General features: G+C 38.3%; 1 protein-coding gene across 1 annotated transcript in view; it reads right to left on the bottom strand.

Moving 5' to 3' along the window:
- Positions 1–15912, bottom strand: part of EXOC4 (exocyst complex component 4) — a 689199-nt gene that overhangs the window by 597006 nt on the left and 76281 nt on the right. Inside the window, exon 6 of the mRNA XM_090287528.1 lies at positions 14193–14436. Coding sequence (XP_090143654.1) covers positions 14193–14436 — 244 coding nt within the window. The remainder of the gene's footprint in view (positions 1–14192; positions 14437–15912) is intronic.

Raw genomic sequence — 15912 nt, 5'->3', positions numbered from 1 at the left:
CACCACTCCCACCACAAATATTAAGTAAATAAGAGGAGGATCAAAACATTACGATGCAGTTAGCACGGTTGCTTAAATTCTGTTGGTGTCAAGGTTTTCAACACTGATCTAAAAGACAATAGAGCAGGCAGAATCATTAAATTACTAAATGATTCCTTAAACTGAACTGAATAAGAGAAAATCCCATATGGGAATAAGCCTAAGAAATTTAAGAGATTAGTTCCAATTAATTGCAATTTCTACACATCAGACGAAAATAACATATTCACACACAGACTATTTCAAGAGGCAGAAAACAGTGTCTTATAATACGCAATACAACTTCATAGGTAGTGGAAGGAAATATTAAACCTGGGATGGCAAAATATTTGCTAAGTGGCAGTAAAAAGAACTGTCAGAAACCTAGACTTGACACCAGGTCTCTGACGAAGAGTCATGTGACTTTCAATATGCCATGGGACATTTCCAGATCTCAGGTTGCTCAGACACAAATTTCCTAATCCCAAATTGATTGTATTAAATGCAAAATGATATGTGAAAGCATAATTAAAAAGCAACCTCAAAATAATAGTAAATTTTTCTTATGCCCCTTTAACAGTTACCATTTACAGAAAAATTTAAAAAGGAAATGCAAGAGCTACTCCAGATGTTTCCATGGTTCCAGCTGCATCTCTGTCCTTCCCTCAGCTTGGTTAGTCCTGCTTATATTCCATAAGATACACCAGTATCATTCCAATATAGCTCCCTCTTTAATTCAATTAGTTGGAGTTGGGTTTCTGTCACTTATAACTAAAAAGAAACCTAACTCACAGAGTAAGAGCCAATGCCTTTATTTCCCTCCAGAACAAAAACAGATGATCACAATGGACTGCAAAAGGTGACAGAACAGTAGTGTGCGTGGCCCCGTGGGCCAGAAAATGAGGACCGGGTCCCTGTTTTAGGCTTCCTTGTAACTACACCTTTGCTCTAACATGTGGCCAAATGCCCAGGGTGGAAAAGGCAGCCAGTCAAAGTCTGTGGATGCCTGAATCAAGAGTAAAAGAATAAGCAACGGAGGGGGCAGTCTTAGGAGAAATCCAGGGTAAGAGACGCCAGCCTGGAGCCCGCTGCATGGGGCTGGCGGCGAAAGCCGTCACAGTGGAAGAGACCCATAGAACAGTGAGGCTGAAGTGACAAGGAGGAAGAGGAAGAGGATGACGAGGACAATGACGGCAACATCAACAACTATGATGAGGATGACAGTAAAGACCACCACACCAACATCAACAACGGCCATACTGACTGCCACTTGGATTATCTCATCTAGTTGTTGAGACAACCCTGTGAGGGAGGTCCTCACTTAACTAAACAACATGTAGCAAAACCAATTATAGGCTAATTGATATAATCAAGAGTAAAATTCCTATGGCATGTCATTAACACTGTAACAAATGGACCTGACACAAAGCCAGGTTATTCTAGGACCTGCTATATCCTCATTTTATAGCCAAGAAAACCAAGTTCAAAGATAAGAGGAGAACAAAGGACTCAATTTGGGAGAATGCTCCTTTTAAAGAGTGTTAGGAAGCAATTTAAGATAAGAGGCCAAAGACATATCAATACTGGAGAATGTTAGGAAAATCAAGCCTAGAAAGAGTGTCAAGAGAAGTATCTACATTGCCTTTACTTTTTTCACCACAAACTGGTTTTTATCCCTTTAGCACTCACTAAAAAACTCTGGCTCAAGTCTCCAATAACCATTTTGCTCCGTCTAACAGACACTCCTCACTCCTTATTCTTTCTCTTGTCCACTCGCGCCTTGCGCTGGCTCCGCAACACTACTCTGCTTTCCTTCCACCTCTCTGGCCGCTCTGTGTCCGGAACCCTTTGTGGGAATGCTGTGAACTCTTCTCAATCCTCATGCTCTCTCTGGGTGAGCTCGCTCACCTCGGATAACTCACCAGCATCTTCTGGCCAAATCGCTCTGCTGAGCTGTAGGCATCAGACTTAACATGATTTGATGGAGCTCAGCACACTCCTCCCCAAACCTACTTCTCCTTGTCCCCGGAGTCAGTGAATGGTACCACGTGCCCCAGCAAATCATCCCCACCTCCCTCCAATCCAATCAATAGCCAACTTCCTCTATTTCCACCTCTTTAAGTATCTCCCAAATGGGACTACTTCACTCCCTTGTCACTGTTACTCTGCTAATTCCAATCAGATCATCTCTACCCTGGATCATTAAAACAGCCATCCAACAATCTCCTCTCCTCCAGTCCCTGCCTCTCCCCTTCTAGACAGTAAACTTGTTGAGGTTAAGAACTGTGTCTGACTTATTAATGCATTCTAGTCTTTTTCATAATGTTCAGAACCTGATAGGCAACAAATGAACATTTGTTGAATGAAGAATGAAAAAAAAAAAATTAGATCCAGTAGATGGGAGCGGTAGAGACCTGATTATAGATGATAAATGATGAGGAAATGAGGTTATAGATTATCACATCCTGGTTTTAGAAGACCACAATAAAAAATATTTTGCACCACCTTCTCTCAAAAAGATAACCTTATCAACCTAAACATGAGAACCAAAAGAATTTCAGTAGTCCCTCTCTATATATCGCGATTCACTTATCGCGGCCTCACTGTATCGTGGGATTTTAAAAAATACTATATTTAATTATTAATCGCGGAATTTTCGCTATATCGCAGGATTTTGCGGTACTGTATACGTATGTTGTTAAAGTGACGTAGGTTTAAGAGTGTAGAATAAATGTAAGGTTCCTGCTTCACGGGGGGGGGGGGGGTTCTAGAACGCAATACCCGCGATAAGTGAGAGAATACCGTATAGTTACAAGCTGAAAGATACATGCATTCAGAACTAACTTTAATAATACAGTAATAAAATCTATTTTGTATGAAAACAGAAAAGTGTCAAGATGAAGGAACTATTTGTTCTTTAAACCCAATTACCTGACAAATTTTAAAAACAGCCTTCTTACGGATATAAGGAAAATGTTACTCCTGCTCCCAGATCTTCTACCTCGCTACCCGCAGCTCTCCCTACGTGTCTCATCTTCAACTGCCACCAGGAAAAACAGCCAAGGGGTAAGAAGAAAATGTTAAGGAACTGCCACAATTGCACAAGAAAAGAAGTGTCTGTGGCATAAAGCTACATCGTCAGCCTGTGAAAAATGTTTAATTTTTAAGGTGAGATACAACTACCTGGATCTAAATTTAACATCCAGGAACCTTTGAATTAGTCATTTGGCTGGAAAACCCATGTTTGCAGTCAAGAAGCTGCCTTACTTGGTCACGAAGCAAACACACACACACACACACACACGGGAGAAAATCAGTTCTGTTCTAACTATTCATGTGCTGAGACCTTTCTATTAGGGTCTGCATATTCCCTTTGTCTGACAGACAAAGGCAATAACCACAGAATATTTATGTCCCTGCTACTACTATGCTCTGAACGATAGGAAAATACTGAACTTGGAGCTTAGGTTTTATATGAGAAATTAAAAGAACTTGATCATCAATGATTTCATATCAAAATGGCCTTAGTTTTACATGCCTGTATCTCCCATACACATTTTCCTACTAAGCTTGGCTAAGCCAGTACTTCTCATTTCAAACAGGACATAGATCCCATTTAATCTTCAAGGTTATCTAATGCTACTTTTACAGGGTAGAAATAAGTTTCACCACTTTTTAATAATAATCTTTATTTAAAAAGAAGCGACTATTTGAGGAGTGCTGACTAATTCCCCATCTGCACTCTGAAAAGAACAGGAAAGAACTATTAGCAGTATAGAATGAAACACGGTAAAAATAAAAAGGACACTAAGCGGGGCCCTGGCTCGAGTCATTTCTTTCTTGCGTCACTTCCCCACTTTCCAAGTCGGTCTCTCGTGCTCAGTTTCTGAATTCTAGGGGAATGACTTGGAAGAAAGCTCTCATTCTAACATGTAGCAAATTAATGACTACAATGACAAAACAAACCCAGGCCCCCTCTCTTTTAATAAAAGTTTTAGTAGCTTTCTTTCATAAGCCTTTCCCAGGATAACCTCTTCAATAAAGAGTGTTGGAAAACCTGGACAGCCACATGCGAAAGATCAAAACTGGACCATTATTCTTGCATCATACACAGAAAGCAACTCAAAATGAATTAAAGACTTGAATACAAGACCTGAAACCATAAAACTCTCAGAGGAAAATGTAGAGGTAAGCAATGGCTTTTTGGACTTAACAACAAAAGCAAAGGCAACAAGAGAAAAAATAAATAAGTGGGACTATATCAAATCAAGAAGATTTTACACAGCAAAAGAAAGCACCAACAAATGAAAAGCAACCTATGGAATGTGAGAACACATTTGCAAATCATATATCCAATAATCGGTTAATAATCCAATATATAAAAAGAACTAACACAACTCAAAAATGAACAAACAAAAAATCCACAATCCAATTTTAAAATGAACAGAGGAACTGAATAGACATTCTTCCAAAGAAGACATACAAATGGCCAAAAGGTATAATAGGTTAATCCAAAATTTACAAAAAAGTCAGACAACTCAATATCAAAAATAACAATCCAATTAAAAAGTGGGCAGAGGACATAAACAGACATTTCTCCAAAGAGGACACACAGATGGCCAACAGACATATGAAAGGATGCTCAACATCGCTAAGCATCAGAGAAATGCAAATCAAACCACAGTGAGATATCACCTCACACCTGTTAGAGTAGCTATCCACAAAAAGACAAGAAACAAGTGTTGGCAAGGATATGGAAAACTGGGTACCTTGTGCACGGTTAGGTGGGAATGTAAACTGGTGCAACCACTATGAAAAGTAGTATGGGGGAGCCTTGAAAAAAGTAAGAACAGAACGACTAAATGATACAGCAATCCCGCTTCTCGAAGTAAATCCAAGACAAGGAAAACGGGATATCAAAGAGATATCTACACTCTCGTATTCACTGAAGCATTACTTATAATAGCCAAGATAAGAAAACCTAAGTGTTCATCAACAGAGGAATGTGTATAGACTACATGGCATATGTACAATGAAATATTAATCAGCCATGAGAAAGAATGATATCCTACTGTTTGCAACAACATGTATGGATTTTGAGGGCATTGTGTTAAGTGAAATAAGTCAGAGAAAGACCAACACTATAAGATACCACTTACATGTGGAATCTAAATTAAAACAAAAAAATCCCTCAAAGAAACAGAGACTAGAATGGCAGTTGAAATGGACTAGGGGAGTGGAGAAAATGGGTAGATGGTGGCTGAAGATTACAAACTTCCACAAACTCCATGATGAATAAGTTCTGGGGATCTAATGTATAGCATAATGGTTATAGTTAATACTGTCTTATACAAGTTCTGTCCAGAAGGTATTCAGTCATTCAGCCATGCAATATGAAAAACAGAGCCCTGGCTGGTGTGGCTCCATGGACTGAGTGCCAGCCTGCAAACCGAAAAGGTCACCAGTCAATTCCTGGACAGGACACATCCTGGGTTGCAGGCATGTAAGAGGCAACCGATCAATGTATCTCTTGCACATCAATCTTTCTCTCCCTCTCTCTCTTCCTCCTTTCCCCTCTCTCTAAAAATAATTAAATATTTTTTAAAAGAAGAAAAAAGTTATTATAAAAAAAGAAAAGAAAAATAGAGATATGAATTGAAGAAGACACAAGAAACATGAAAGTAGTCACCTTGGTACCTCATACAGTTCTCCCAGTCACCATCAGCTGCCCCCATCATATTTTCCTGAATCTCATCAATGGTCTTAAATCACTTCCCTTTCAAAGGTGATTTTAGTTTTGGGAAAAGCCAGAAGGTGCAGAATGCCAAATCTGGGCTGTAGGGGGGGATGAGCCATCTGAGTGATTTGATGTTGCACCAAAAAACTCTGCATGAGATGTGATGCATGAGTGGCCGTGCTATCATGATGAAGCTGCCAATCACCCGTTGCCCATAGCCGTGGCTTTCTGAATCATTTGAATAATTTCCACAGAGGAAATGTTCAAGCATAACAGAATTTGATGCAGATTCGTTGCTCTACCTGCTCAGTCATTTTGAATGTGATGTCCACACAGTACACATACTACTCAATGGCATCTACTGACCCTACTGACTAGTACAGTGAAGTCGTCATTGTTCATGCACATGCATTCCAGTCCACTCTCCTTGACTGCCAAGTTACATCAATGTCATCATTCTCATTATAGTAACAATGGCTGGACTTTTTCTGCACAGGACTCGTATTAATGCTAAAAATAGTTGTGTTTGGATAGTAAGGTTGTATGTTTTATTTTCCACTCTATTTTGCAGATATTAAGTTATATTGGAAAATATATTCATTACTTAAGAATTAATTCAAGGTACTCCTCAAGTTATTTTAATCAGAAAAAATCATTACAAATGAACATGCCTATTGGGGGTATCATGTGGAAATGTAATACCTATTTGCACACCAACTGGATCATGTCCATCAGATTACTTTTTATGATATAGGTGTCTCTGTGTGTCTGATTATTTTCTGACTGCTCCTAGAATGGACACTTCAAGAGAACAGAGAACTACTTTTCCTTATTCCGCACCATATCTCCAGAATCTACCAGAGTGCCCACCTGACCCATAATAAATATTTGTTGAATGAAAAACATGAATGTCACATATATTGAATATCTGTGTGTCACAGACCAAAAATTGGATCAAACTTAATGTCAAGTTTAAAGTCCAGAGGAGAAGAAAGGCATTAATCAGAGAAACTTGAGATAAAATTATTACAGATTGTATTAAGAGCTACAAAGGAAAAACATAGTGTGCCATGGAAGCATAAAGTCATGGGGACCTGAGCTGGTCTGGGTAGATGCTTTAGGAAAAAAAAAAAAAAAAAGTTTTGATTATTGTTTTATATTAGTTGTAGTTATTGAGCTCCATTTATTTGATAGCACCTAACCATTTCTCTAGTGTATCTATCTTTTTATTGACTTGCAGGAACTCTTTATATATTAAGACAATTAGTTTTTAAGTATTTACATTGCAATCTTTCCCCACTTTCTCTTTTAAGTTTATGATGTCCGGCCATTGGACATTTGCTTTTCTGAGGCTATCTTTAACAATGTTTTCTTTTATAGCTTCTAGGTTTTTAAATCAAATTTAGGACTTCCCCACTCTCAGATTATAAAAAATAATACTTCCCAAACTTTCTTCTAATATAATCTTAGTATTTCTGATACATCTGGAATCTGAAGGAATGGCTACACTACTTTTAAATGGACATAACACACTACACTGTATTGGAATGGACTGTGTACCCCTTTGATTTCTGCCTCCTGTGTGTCTGTCACATAACTGATTATCAGGTTAGCTAAATGACTGCCAAACAACTATAACACTGAAACATCTTCTTTAGCGTCTGTTTTTGTTCAAGGTTGATATTTGCCTCATTTCCTTTTTCTTTTTCTGGCTTCTTATTCTATGAAGTTTATATTTGTGGAAAGACATTGAATGATTGCTCTAAAAGATGAAAAATATATTTTAAAAATTCAGAACTCAGAATGAGGGCATACTGTTATAATAGGGGTCTTAGAAAGTCTAAAGACACAGGTACCAATGTTAATTTTGTAGTAAAGTAGAGTGTTTACGAAAAGAGAAATAAATGAAATATTTTTCATGATTTCTTTCAACCTGTTGCTAGAGTCAGGCATGTGTTTCTTTTTCAAATATGTAGTATTTCCTTTCATCTTCTCTTTCTCTAATAGTGACCCTCCTCCTAAGTATCTGAAATGCAGAATTTTGTGGAAAAGTCATTTAAGAGCAGCTTTGAAGCAAGGTCAAGCATTTGTCTTTGTGGCTCTTTGTAGACATTCCCAACCACTGCATGTAGCACCTGGACATGCTTAGAATCAGGAAGGACCTCGATTTTAATTTAGATGACTAGTTAATTCGAATCAGAGCAAATGGGAAGCAAGTAAATTTGACTTCAGTGATTGATTCCATCTGATTAACTCCCTGGTTTTGATTACACATATCAGTGAGAACATGCTTTACATACACCCAACTATTAAAATACTGAAGGGTATGAATAGGATGAACCAGGGACATATAGAAGAAATGTCACTGTTACCTAGAATACATCCCGCGCATTTTTACTGAAATACTTTCAGAACAAATGAATCAGTCCTTTACCTATGGCACTTACGGCACCAATTATTATCTAAAATATACAATTATCATGGAAGATGTATGTACTTTCTAGTAAGACTTACGTAAATTAATTGACGATAGCCTTATCATGTATCCAGTGAATTAGTAAAGTCAGTCACGTCTATAGCTCTTTAGTAAACATGAAGTTGGACAGTTGTCTTTCTGATTGCATATTTCCTTTGATTATAGTCTCCAGAGAAAGGGGCCTTGGTTGAATGGGCTAAAGGTCTTACTCAATATTACATTTCTTAAATCTGTGATTTGTATTTGTCAGAGGTAAAAAAAAAAAAAAAAAAAATCTGCTTTTGATTTCTGTTGTTTTGCATACGACAGCAGGTCCAAATTATAGCCTGAACCAGCTAGAGGAATTATAGATAAAACGTACTCCATGGGATGTAATTGACAGCATCATTGAGTGTCACCCTTCACGCTGCATCAAAGCCCACTTCTCTATTTGACCCACAGTGGGAGTGGCCTTAGGTCTTATCATTCTGCACACTTCTTGGTGTCATAACACAAAAGGCAGTCCATGTTCAAACGGGCACTGCACTTTTTTCATTGCAAAAACACACAAATAAAACCTTGTGTCAAATGAAATCCTTCCCTTGGTGATGTTTAGAAGGGGTGTCAAATATGACTCAAGTGCTTTGGTGTGCATCTCAGGATATATTTCATATCTTTTGGGCTTCTCTAGTTCCTGACCCATCCTATTGTTACAGTCTCTAACCAGACTGGACCATGAGGGGAATTAACCTTGTGTTTGCAGCCTGATTTAGGAATGGGCACATATTAAATGCCAAAGAAGTTTAATGAATTAATAAATAAGAGTCAAAGAAGGTAACTGTTAATAAGAGAACTTTTTATTGAATTTTGTTTTTTATCTCAGCACCAATGTCACCTGAGAATTAGAAATGCAAATTAGCCCTGTGGTGGAGGGTGATTAAATTGGAATCTCTGGGTGCAGGGCCCCCGGGAGTAAATGCTTGAGATGATTCTTATGCATGCTGAAAGCCGCAAACACTCTTTATAACATCACAGACATCACAGAGTTTGCAGTTTTGTAGCATTTATGCTTTGCAAAGCAGTTTGCCATCTGGTGTCTCACCTGACTGAGCCTCGCTACTGGCCTCATCACAGGTAGGGGCATTATTATTAATCCCAGATTTACCCAGGGAAATGTGAAAGCTGAAATAACTTGACAGTTCACAAAGCTTGGTGGCAGTGGAATTAAGAATAAAAGTAGTTTCCTTCTACCATACAAGTTCGTTTTCTGGCTCATATAAAGATGGCGTTCCTGACTCATTTCCTGGATTGATTTTGTTTTTCCTCTGGAGAAGGGCGTTATTTGCACTGACATATTCATTCTTCCCCGCTGCGATCAATGGCAGGCCTCTCAGAGATAGCTGAACATGGTAAGGAGTCTGATCAGCAGTCACAGAGTAAATGGATCTTAATTAGCTCACCAGAGAAAGTGATGACTTAGATTCCTAAATAATCCCCCTAGAGAACTTAAGCATTCTTGTACTAAAACTAATATACAACTAAGTAATAAAATATAGTCCTGAAAATCTTAACTTTTATTATCTCCAAGAAGTGATTTATGAATAATTTTTCTAGTATTACTCTATGAGGTAATATTTTTGGAATAGGGCAAGCTTCCTCCCCCACTTTATTGAGATATAATTGACATAAAACATTATGGAAGATTAAGGTATACAATGTGTTAATTTGATACAATTAGATATTGCAAAATGATCACCAACTTCGCGTTAGCTAACACCTCCATCACTTCACATAACTACCATTTCTTTTTTGTGGTGAGAATATTTAAGACCTCCTCTCTCAGCAGCTTTCAAGTACACCCATATTCCTTTCCTATGTTTCCCGCGAACCTTTCTTCAATATGACAATAAGCACAGAACATGCAATGTTCTCTGCTTTTTTTATTTTATTTTTTTATATCAGACACTTAATCTTCTTTCATTCACAAGGCAGATCAGGAACATTGCAAAATGGTTTCCTCCTGAAAAGGGTAAAAGATCTCTGGCAGCCATGGCTCCCACCCCTTCAATCCTTCTGCCCTCTTCAAGCCCAGCAGTTTCACCAACACAGAAGAGGTCGCCAGCACGGAAGAGGTCGCCAGCACCTCCCCTGCAATGAATGTTGTATCTTAACGTTTAAACAGGACCGTCTGCAAACAGATGGCACAGATGCCTCCCACATGCCCATCATTCTTTTACCACATTCTTTTCTTTTTCATGTTCTTGACAAGATATCACACCTTAGGGGAGACCTATTTCTTTCACCTCCTCTTCACACTTTTCTCATTTGTTAAATATTAGAGAACTTCTTTCAGCTTCTTTGAAACAAAAATGATGTGAAAATGCTCGTGAGCTAGGTTCTGGGAAGGAATCAGTGAATAGGCAGCAGGAGATGAAGAAATTGGTTAGGCTGCAGATCACATCAGCCATCTGAAAATGAAGATGCCGCCTGCTTTTCTGGGGACGTTATGCGTAGCAGATGGTTCTGGGAGATCAGATTAGCCCATGTTCCCCTAACTGTTATCAAGTTGACAACAACAGTAGTTAAATATTTTCTGTTAAGAGTGAACAGAGGTTTACAAACTCTAGATAGATTGTGAATGACAAAATAATCCTATAAATAGACAACAGATAGTTTGTTAAGTTTTAGTTTAGAGAGCTTGGGGGTCAAAATAAAATAAAATAATAGATCACCGAAGTGATTTTTTAAAACTGGAGAGCAATGGGGGGAAATGGAACAACTGTAATAGAACAACAATAAAAAATTTTTGTTTTAAATAAAAGTACCTATTGAGAAAAAAAACTGGCTGCGAAAGGATACTGGCTCTGTAGGAAGTGAAAACAAGACAATTCTAGCCTGGTTCCTTCTACTTTCCTAACAAAATAGCACACAACATTAATTCACTTCACATAAAGACAAATGAAAGCAAGCCTGCAATGCATCACAACCAGAATATATTTGATAAGATGATGCTGAACAATGAAACATTTAGAAAAAGTTACAGAAATGGTATCTTGCTTCAGAGAGGCACGTATTTGCTAATAATGTGGACTAGTTTTTTTCACTGGGAGGTGAGGGAGAGAATAAGTATGTTGGGGAAGGAGGAATCACGGTTGATTTTGGCTGTGTTCCGGCCTTCGATAAAAAAAAACATTCGTATACCTTCAGCATGAGGTTCCTTGCAGTGATGGCAAAAAGAAGTATTGTGACTTAACTTCTCTCTAAAACAAATGCTGCTAACACCTCCCAGGAAAGTTATATGAACACAAAGTACCATGCAAGCTTCAAGGGATAATCTGACACCACCTTTTCTCAAATTCTAAACCTCTAGAAACAACAATGTAAATCATCCTTTTTCAATGACGTTTCCAAGGTAATTAATTCCTGAGAAGTTATAAAGCATCTGATAGCACACGGCCACCACAAATTGGCTCAAAGTTATTAGTCATTTGGAATCCCAGCTCTAGAATTTAACCTTTGATCTTCAAAAAGTGGTTCAATCCCAGAGAGAAAGATGGGGGTCAGAGGAGGGGCCACAGTAAAGGGTCAAGGGTATCAAATGTGTGGCACAGGAAGAGGACTTGACTTTGGGTGGTAAACACGCAATGCAAAATACAGATGATGCATTATATAACTGAACACTTGAAACCTATATAATTTTAACCAATGTCATCCCAATAAACTTAATTAAAAAATCTTCAAGTGGTTCACTCCAAATACTTGCTTTCTCTGTACTATTTTATCTCAAAAAGTTTGGGCACAAAATTTCAGATTTGTACATTTTATAAAATGAGATTTTTGTTATAAACAGCTTATATCCTGTCTACAAACGCCTTTAAAATATTGATTAAAAAAAAATTAAAGAAGGAAAAAAACCCTCTTGCTGACTCATTCCTCATAGAAAAACATTTATTATTTTCAGGGGCAATATGCTGAATTTTCACTTGTGAATTCTGGAAGGAGCTTAGGGAACAGAAGAGGAAGAGGTCAAAATCATTTGAAACATACATTGCTTTTAAGGGTATGTAATGAGATCTGCAGAAAAGTTATTGATCTGTGCCCTTTTGTTTTATTTCCAATATATACTATAGTCATGTTATTTCCCTATGAAAGTTCAGTGTATTCATCTAGGGACTTGCAGCAACAGGGCAAATAGAAAACCAGAATTCTGGAGTGTTCATTAGTAAGGAGGCAAAAGGTCTTCAAGGAAATTCAGGTACCAGGCGAAGAAAGAAAAAAAGTTCAATTTAGAACAATTCCCCAGCTTCTCCACATCACACTGTGAGTGATCAAAAAACCCAGAAGCTGAAACAAGAATAAATAAATGTGTGTGTGTATTCATATACACACATATGTGTGCAACAGTCATTCCTGGTGCTACCCTACCAAGCTCTAACCATATAACCGCATTTCAATGCCAGCAATCTTATAAAAAAGGTATTTTCCTCAGATTGCAGAGCTGACATGCAAAGTCAGGCCTACTCAACTCCAAAACCCATGCTCAGCAAAACACATGCTTTGCAACATTCTGTGGCAGGAGAAGGGTGAAGGATGGTTTCGTCAGCAACTGCACTTCTGAATGAAGTTTACGAGTGAATTAGTTTTTGAAGAGTTTTAAATATAAATAATGTTATTTAGATATATAAAAGAATATAAAAATAAAGAATAATTTTTTTAATCCTCACCCAAAGATAGGTTTATTGATTTGAGAGAAAGAGAGAGGGGGAGGGAAACATCAATGTGAGAGAGAAACATTGACCGGTTTCCTCCTGCATGCACCCCAACCAGGGACCAAACCCACAACTTAGGCATGTGCCCTGACTGAGGATCAAACCTGCAACCTTTCAGTGTACGAGACAAAAATCCAACCAACTGAGCCACCTGGCCAGGCTAGGATATGTTATTTTTCCAAAATAATTTAAAGTAACTCTGGGGAATTCTATACTAAGTAAGCTATTATTGCTCCTTAAATTTATCTTCTTTTAAAAAGAATTTTAAAGCCCTAAATACAAACAGCAGCATTTCCTTAACATGTCACCAAGATTGTGAGGCCTTCTCCATTCCATGGAGCACCTCCAAGGAACTCACATTGTTTGAACTGAGAAGACAGGCTCTACTGTCCCCTCTGTTCTCAGATGAAAATGTGGTTTCCATTGTCCTTTTCCCCCTGGGCCAAATTCCTGCCATGTACCTTTCTGGTACATGTAAAGAGGTGGGGGTAGGAAGCAGAGAACAGAGAGCTGTAGAGTGAATCTTGGATTTTCTAGGAAAGCCTCCATTTCAAATATTTTGTCCTACCATCAGATGACATGGGTCTATGATGCCCTAAACTCTGCTTTGGCCGACACGATCCCCCAGTGTATGACGGTCAAGACAGAGCTTGGATCAGAATACAGTTTCAGCTTCCCCCTTATGAAATAAGAATTATGAAATCCAAATCCTATTAATAGTTTTAAATAGACACAGTAATTCCTGAGACTAATTTGCCTACTGACAAATAGCACCACATATTGAAGGAGAAACCATGGGACAAGAAAGACCATGGACTTGAATTCAATTCCAAGGTCAGCTACTTGTTCTGTGGCCTGTGGCTTAATTACTTAATCTTTGAGCCCCAGTTTCCCTAACTGTAAAATGTGGGTACTAGAAAGTAGCTCATAAAGGTGCAGTGAAATTTAAATGAGATAATATACATAATTGCCTTGAATTCTGCTTAGTACTTAGTAAAACTATTCGATAATTGCTTCATTCTGTTATGAAACTTCACGACTACGTCAAAACTCAGCTGAATTATACCTATTCAAGGTGTTTTCACCAATCTGAGTTTGTATGGACTATACTATCCCGAGTTCAAGATATAACATCGGAAGAAAATAATTACTTACCTCCCACCCTAGAAAAGGTACGACAGTTACCAAAAAGCCAAACCGCACCCCCATCTACCTTGGCTGGTTCTCCGCAGTGAGGTTCTCTCCCCGCTGATAGCTACTGTCTGCCACCTGGGTGGTAGACCTCTTCACAATCTGTTTGAGCTCCTGCTCCAAGCGCTCCTTGATCGCCTTAACTGTCTCTGGGATCTTCTTCAGTTTGGCCAGCCCCTTGATGAGGATGCCCATAAAAAGGGTGCTGTTGTCCTCTGGATCTAATTCCAAATCCTCCTTGATGTCCTGTAGGTTTATCTCCCTCACTGCAAAACACAAGTAAATAAGTAGGCACAGATTCCAATACAATATTCAACAACAGAGTGAGCCTAATAAATGGGGGTCACTGTTTTGATGACTCCCTTAAATAAATCAAAGATTTTTTAATTATATTAGTAATTAAACTATATTACTTAGTACTAAGAATCACAAAATAACAGTACATCCTTTTTTTCTTTTTGAAAAATGATTTTACTTATTTTTAGAGGTGGGGGAAAGGAGAAAGAAAGAAAGGGAGAGAAACACTGATCAGTTGCCTCTCGCACACACCCCGACCAGGGATGGAACCCGCAACCCGAGTATGTGCCAGAACCAGGAATCAAACCAGCGATCTTTTGCTTTGTGGAACAACGCCCAACGAATGAAGCCACACCAGTCAGGGCAACAGTGTATTCTTCAAAGCATACCCATCAGTTAGTAATAAGAGACAGGAACAATTAAAAACAAGTAAGCAAATCTCCATGGGAAATTTCCACAGACTACCACTTCCAGAATGAGTCAGCCAGTTTGTGACATTTATTAAGCATTCACTGTTTATAAAATGTCATACCTGGCATGAGAATTCAAAAGAGATAGACCGTAATCTCAAATTCCTGTTTATTAGTTAGAAGAGATAAATAGCTTGATATAAAGACTATTACAAATACATGTAAAAGCGATAAGATAAAATTATAACAAATGATAGATGGAAGAAAAATAAAGGAGAAACAATACATACAAGCGAGACAAAACTGAGGAAATGAATAAAGAAGACTGTTTCATAAATACAAAAGAACACCCTATTTTTCTTTAAAATAGATCTACTATAACATTATTATCTACTAAAGACTGGTCTTGCTAATACATGTAAGTATATGTCAAAAGTCTCTGAGGACCTTTAGACTGTAGTTTTCATCTAAACTGGTTCTGAAATGGAAGAAACGGTCTAGGACACTGTTCTTGACCCCTGTGGCAGCGCTCGGGAAAGGGGTGGGACTGGAATCTGGGACTTGTTATCTGCCGAAAACCACAGGCCTTTCCCGCAGACTAAGGTGCATGTATGCAAAACTTCTCACTTGATTTCACAGCCGTCACTGCTGCCAAAAGAAGCACAGGTAGAAAACTTCCAGCCTAAAAATAATTACCTCATTTTACAAGTGGCTGAATTAAGACAGACAAAGCAAAAGGGAATACAGACAAAAACGGACCCTAATAGTTAAGAGTTTTCCCCCATCCTCCCCTCTCCTCCACTCCACAAAACAACTGGAACATTTATAAAATATGTCATACTCTGAAATATATGGATTCTTCTTTAGTAGATCCAAGGTCAGCGACACAACAAGCCCACTCGAGGCCGTTCAGCACCACTGGAACACACTGAAAATGAAAATGTCCCAGTACGTGGGGTAAGTCCTTGTAACCACTGGATACGTGTTCTAAGACCACCACTTCAGATGACATGTAGGCTCTTCTCCTCAATCCCA

Source organism: Furipterus horrens, unplaced genomic scaffold (assembly GCF_987537825.1).
Source record: "Furipterus horrens unplaced genomic scaffold, mFurHor1.1.pri manual_scaffold_9, whole genome shotgun sequence".
Taxonomy (NCBI): Eukaryota; Metazoa; Chordata; class Mammalia; order Chiroptera; family Furipteridae; genus Furipterus; species Furipterus horrens.
The sequence above is the reverse complement of the archived record's forward strand: the minus strand, read 5'-3'. Positions and strand labels throughout refer to the sequence as shown.